We start from the raw sequence: 6,914 nt of genomic DNA on the forward strand, positions 1-6,914 counted from the left end.
GCGGTTGTCCTTGGGTCGCTCCGTGTTCTTAGGTTGCACGAGGCTTTTGCTGGATCGTCGTATTGATTCCTTTACAGACTGTAACCACCTATCTCACGGTCGAGAGACGTGGTTGTGGCTGAAACTTTACCGCGATTTCGCTGGAAGCGGGTGCAATTTTCCAGATTAACACCCGCTCCCGGCGAAATCCTGCGGTTGTTCTTATGACAAATTTTTAATTATATATATATCAAAAGAATTTATGATGAAATCTATAACTAGCGTCCAACTGCATGATTTATTTGAAAAATTAACAGAAACCATCTATTAATTATTAAAACACATTAAATGTCTATTTAAAATTTTATTTTTATGTTCATTTAATTAATGAAATCTACTTTTGCAAAATAATAAGAATAATGATTTTATGTCATATATTTAAGAAGTCTTTTGATTTAAGTTAATATTTTTACTTGTGTCGAAAAATAGAATATTGCGAATTAGCAGTGTATTGATAATGAGCAGAAAAATAAAGAATCAACAAATAAAAAAAAATTCGCTACACACTGTGCAAAATTCAAGTTATTATTTTGATTGTGGTAGTTTTCGAGAACCATGCGATGCAGTTTTAGACTTGATGTGTACCATGACAATGCATATCAATTGTAGAAAAGCAGGCTTCTTTTTTAAATTTTGTTCTAATGGAAAAACGCTTGATACACGTGAAGATTGCTTCATACGCTAGAAAAAAGAAGCTAAAAAATGCGCACTTATTCTGTTCCAATAGTTCATCGCAAGTAGCATGATTTTGACAATATTTTTGTAGTTGTTACTGATTTAAAAAATGATGTTTATGAAATAGGAACGAAACATGGTCTAATAAACGTTGGTTCTTTTGCACCGAACTAAGGACAATAGGCAATTGCCTATTGCCCAATTCCACGACAACAGATGAAGTTGACAAAAGTAATGTACTCACATTAAGAGAAGCTGCGAGCAAACAATCGCTTACTGGAGGTCAAAGTTTTAAAAAGTATAATTGCACATCTGCAAAAAGTCAGTCCAGAATAAGTCGATTTTCCTATTTCAAATTGACACTTGTGGAAGGAAACTCGTAAACGCGGCTATTGTACATAATGAAATTCACTAAATACTACAGAAAATGTTTAAGGAGTTCAAATTATACATGATACATGGTAAATTTAGCCATTTACTTTTTTTCCGTGAACTAAATGCAAAATAAAAATACAATGTTTTTTTTCTTTTTATTTAGTTTACACGTACTTATTTCTTTTTGAAATATTTGTTTGCATAATAATTAAAATAGAATTATTACTTTAGATTAAAGCACAACTGTTAAATTTTTTAATAAATATTAATGTTTGAGTAAATGTCAAAATTAATTATTTAACAAGTATCATTTGAACTCTCAACAGAATTTTTTCCTGAAATTTAATCGATTTTACTATATTAAATTGTAACTTGTGCAAGGAATATCGTAAATACGGCTATATAACATGCGTCAGCACTCTTTGACATCCCGCCGATTAATAATATAGGTGAAAGATTGGTCGATGTCGTATAATTTTCTGTAATTTTTTTATACATTTTGCAATTGTTTTTACATTTTTTTATATTGTATAAGTAAATATTTTTGCAATAAAAGGACTATTTTCTCATAAATAATTCAATTTTATAAGTTGGTGTTTCCCCAAAATTTCTCCTTCTAAAATTACATCATTTTGAGATGATAAAATAAATGTGGTTTTTGAAATCGATTCATATAACAGTAATTATTTTTGAATAACTATAATATAAAGAGTTAATCCCAGAAATATTTTTTCTCAATAACAACTTACAGCCGAGATATTAATTTTTTTGTAAGATGGTCGAAATTGCATGTTTTTTATAGATGAAAGTTTTTTAATTGTTAAAATATTTTCAATCTAAAACTATTGTAATTTCAAGAAGAGACCTATAACTTATTTCCTAAATTCATTTGTATTCCTAACACTTCTAAATAGTTTAAATAAAACTGATGACGTTATCGTCATAGATGCCCGATCGTGTGCATGAAAAAATAGATTCCCGACGAAGGGTTAACGTTGTAATATTCACTAAATTCAACAAAAAATGCATTCAGAGTACAAATGATGATGATAGTGATCCGTACACGAGTTGAAAAATGAAAATAAAGGTATATTTCATTAATTAGATGAACATGAAAACATAAAAATGAAACATTAAATATCCATTTAATGTGTTTTAATACTCTATATTCTTAATCCTTAGGCCTTCAGAAGAATAGCTGAGTATTCTTCGGAATATCTAAATAAACAAGGCACTTGTACACCAAGTGTGGATTTTATCCCAAATTCTTCTGAACGCTGACAGTAGGATAAATGTCTGAAACCGCCAAATGCTTGCGCCAACATTAACTTGGAAATTTATGTTATTTTTTATTAATCATTATAAAAAAACAAAAAATATTTATCTGAACGTACCTATAATCAATTACAACTGTCCCCAGTGTATAAAGGCTCGGAAGATCTACAGCAGCATAAACTCGAACACCTTGGAGATCATTTCGAGGCGCTACGAAAGCAGCAGCATCACCGCCAAGTTCTTTATAATGATCTCGCACATCAAATCCAAGGGAGAAAAATATGTTATTCCAAATGAACATTTGCATCTTAGGTTCTTCGCCCGGATTTATGGCCATAACATTGCCATCAATTACTGCAACTGCGCCCCGAGTCGCCGCTGCCACAAAATCACTATGAACCTGAAGAGAGTCAGCTACAGTAAAGATTATTTTGTCGATAGAACAATTTTGTGCAGTCCATTCTGACTATTCTGTTATCGCATATATATATGCACACACAAACACACACACACACACACACACACACAAAATTAGAAAGTTGTTACGTTTGAGGTACTATAGAGGACTGGAAAGCCACCTTTGTACTTTCAAACAATTTTATGTAGAACTCAATCAAGTTCTTTCCACACTTGGATTCAATGAAAAATCGAGAGCAAATATAAAAGTTTATGTGCCGAATTTCTGGCTAGACAGTAGCAGTTAATAAATTCTTCCATTTAATACAAGTAATTTTTGAATACAAAAATGGTGCGCCTTGTAAAAATCTAATCCTAATATTGACGCGTCTTTATGATAAGATTCTACATATCGAAAGCGCCTTCTCTAAATAAGGTTCCTATTAAATTAATGATTTACTGTTTTTAACTGATGCTTGCCTTGAATATCGCTCGTTCCCTCAATAACCGTTCAGGAAGATTTTTTCGTGGAAGTTCCCTTGTAGTTTGTAGTTCCTCGTTCCAGTCGCGAGTTTGACCTGGAATGTGTTCTTCGTATCCCAGTTTGGAAGAAAAAGCTATAAAAAAGTTTAACATTGAAATAGATGCAAATGCTTAACAATCAAAGGAAAAAATAGAATGAATGTACCAATCTGGCCGTTATTAAAACTGTCCGAAAATTTTTTAACACGAACATCTACTGACTCGAGTTCCACAATAACTTTAGGTGTCTATTCTATGTCTTAATTGATAAGCTCTAGAGATTTGAAAAATACCACCTAATATTTCAAAAATTTTTGATTACACATTAAAAAGTGCATTCGCTCTTGGGAATATCTAAAAAAAGCACTGCAAAGCCTCAAAGGCATTCGACCAATTTCAATTTTTCGAACTTCAAGCGAACTCGACTAGAAATATTTTTTCTCACACCTCTCCTAACTTGAGATTAAGTCATGCAGTTTACGTTTAGCAACTCATTATCTCATTGTCCTTACTAATATTTTTGAGAATTAAAAAAATGGCTAATTATTTGTTGTGTAATAGTACCGTAACAAAACACGGGCTACCCGGGGCATTAGGGGAATTCAAGTTCAACTTTTCACATTCTCATTCAGGAGAACGTAATGTAATCGTCCAAATTTTCAATCTCTAGTTTTTAACGGATCTTTACATTTTGGCACTCATAGAGTCGGGAAATCATAACATTTTGTCGGTATCTATCTGTATGTCTATCTGTACGTATGGTTACCTGAATCTTGTAGCCACGTTAACTTTTGAAGGATTTGTTCAATCCAGGAGGACTTTGATTCACTTTTTAAGGTTTCACAAATGAAGGTTAAGTTCGTTAAGCAGACATTTCCAACCAAAATTTAAAAAATTTAAAGAATTTTAAAAATTTGAAATGTTTTCTTTCTTCAATGTTTAGACATTTTTATTAAAGTTTCTTATGGATGGGTAGAACACTAACAAATTATCCAAATAAAAATTTCAATTTTGATGAAAATTACAAGTTATACACTTTTGAAAATTTTGAAATTATTCAGAAAAATAGAAAAAAAATTCTTCTGATAGATTAGAAAATTTCATTTGCATTCTTCACTAAATATCAAATATATTTAAAAGCTATCTCAAGTATAATAAATTTTTCCATTATACAAAAATTCAAAAAGTTAGAACTTTTTTAAAACTTGAAATTTTTTTAATGATTTTTAGAAATTCTTATCAAATTTTCTGATACGCGGCAAAAATAATTGCGACTTACCCTAATGACATTTTTAATTTTGGTAAAATTTCAAAAAGTTATATGCTTTTCAATACTTTGGCTATAATTCCTCAGAAGTTTAAATCATGCAAAAACTTCAATATTGCAACAATTTGTTAAAAATTTGTTTAAACACATTGATTTTGCAAATTTGACGCCAGATTCGTAATCAGTGGACCCAAAAACCATTGAAAGCATATGCATCTTGTGAACAATCTAATTCTTAGGAACAATTTGTTTAAACAAATAGTTTAAACAAATTAATTTTGCAATTTCGCTGCCAGATCTATAATAAGTGATCCGAAAAACCATGAAAAAATAAATAGGTTGTTTGAGTAATAGTCAAATTCATTGCTGTCTCTTGAGGGTAGAAATAACAATTTCTTTTTTTTTAATTCGCCATTTTGAGACATCCTTCTTGAATTTCAAAGTTGTTGTTTTGTATTTTTCGAAAGTTCAACATGTTTGTGCACTTTTGTGCATCAATTTTGCTATATGAAAAAAAAAAATTTCGATACAAAATCCAGCAGCAAACATTTTTTGTCTTAAATTTGTCTTTTTTTTGTTATAACTGCCGCCATATTGAATTTTCTGATGAACGAGCAATTATTTTCACAACTTCATCTTGTAGAGCGGTCTTGAAATCATTAGCATGTTGAGTTTCAAACATATGCGACATGTTTTACTACAGCAACTACATCAGCAAAGTAAAGATTAGTTTTTCGCTCTTTTGGGCGTTAATGGGTTAATTATTTGCTTCCAGTTTCGAGTTTCGTTTCAATGGCCAAAGAATGATCTATTATAAATTTGAACTTAATCGGTTTTTGTTGAAATTTTTCAGAAACCAAGGAGAGCAACCTTATTTCAAGTCCAAAAAAAGTAGCAAGAAGTAATATTAAAATTTTAGAAATTTCTAGAATAACAGATCAGTCGAAGGTGACCAAAATAGGACATTTACACATTGTGTGGCAAGAGCAAGTTGGTCAATCCCGCACAAGTGTTAAGTTTGCCTAATCCCACGACTTTTTGACCAACTGTACGATAAACAAGACGACAAACTAATAAAAAAAGTGAAAGTATGCATAGATACATAGTTTAATTTACGAGTTTTAATCTAAAATATTACATTTACAAGGATGAAGAAAATTTCACTTTTGTTTAACAAAAGTTATATTAATTTTTATACCAAACATGCAATAACTCTATAAATAGTCTAAAAGTTATATATCTTGGAAATTTTTGTGGTTATTTAAAACTTATTGAAATTAATGTAGATATTGCAATTATGCACATCTCACAATGGTAATGGCATAACTTTTCGCCATAAATTTCAATAGTCGACTATGATTCTAGTTTCTCCTCAATTAACACTACACATGCCTCAATGTCTCTCAATAATTAGGAGATCTGATCCACGTCGGTTATCAATGTTGCTATTACTGACGACCCGAGATTTATGCAAGTAGTATACTCTCATAATGTTTCCAAATCTAACTTAACTTCAAAATTTTGCGATTTCTTCAGTTTGCATACAAAATTATTTATTTCTATTGCGTAATTTTATTTTCCTTAAAAAAATAGGAATATAATTGCTGATCGTCAATAGCTGCCTACTATCGGTGAGAAAATTCGAGTCCTCTGGCTTTGACGTTGAATAAGTATGTGAAGAAAAAATGGTAGGTTAATGGAAGAGATATCATTTTAAAGGTGCAAATGCTGTACGTTATTGAGCCGAAAGGTAATATTCCAAAAAATTATTTGTAGCTTACAGATCGAAAAATACGATGACAAGTGAGGAAATTTGATAGCTGTTAAAAACGGTGAACTTTGAAGCATAGTTTTTTATTGAAAAAATAATACGAAATTTAAATTGGAGGTACGTAGCTAGTTGAACTATCTGTGATAATCGGCAAGTGCAAGAGATCAGCGTGGTGCCGTTTTTTCAAAGGATCATCTTCGGTTTTCCTCAGCCCGACCTACCCAACTTGTGCCTCCGAGCCTCACTTTGGTCTTCAAACCCTTTCCCTGTGGTGAGGAAAACCGAGGACGATTCCCTGAAAAAAACGGCACCACGCTAGGTTCTTGCACTTACTTTCCTATATAAGAAACTGACTTCAAATATCGCAATTTGTACGAAGACAACAGGAAGCACATACTTTCTTCAAATTGTAAATTATTACAGATACTTCAACTAACTACCTCCAATTTAAATCATTTCATCATCTTCATTAGAACTGAAGATAGTGCGGTCGCATACAGTCTGTCAAGTTAAAGCGTGGGTAACTTTTTTGGTAAAATATTTTATTTAAACGCATGTTTCTACATGGAATTACATTTGTCAAGGTGTCGAGCA

The 6,914-nt window shown here is 31.3% G+C and overlaps 1 protein-coding gene across 1 annotated transcript in view; it reads right to left on the bottom strand.

Annotated features, from left to right (window-relative positions):
* Positions 1-6,914, bottom strand: part of LOC117175862 (clustered mitochondria protein homolog) — a 224,905-nt gene that overhangs the window by 95,573 nt on the left and 122,418 nt on the right. The window contains exons 6-7 of the mRNA XM_033365667.1: positions 3,241-3,377; positions 2,484-2,764 (exon numbers count right to left, since the gene is read on the bottom strand). Of these exons, the coding sequence (XP_033221558.1) occupies positions 2,484-2,764; positions 3,241-3,377 (418 nt within the window). The remainder of the gene's footprint in view (positions 1-2,483; positions 2,765-3,240; positions 3,378-6,914) is intronic.

The sequence above is a fragment of the Belonocnema kinseyi genome, chromosome 1, assembly GCF_010883055.1.
Source record: "Belonocnema kinseyi isolate 2016_QV_RU_SX_M_011 chromosome 1, B_treatae_v1, whole genome shotgun sequence".
Classification (NCBI taxonomy): Eukaryota; Metazoa; Arthropoda; class Insecta; order Hymenoptera; family Cynipidae; genus Belonocnema; species Belonocnema kinseyi.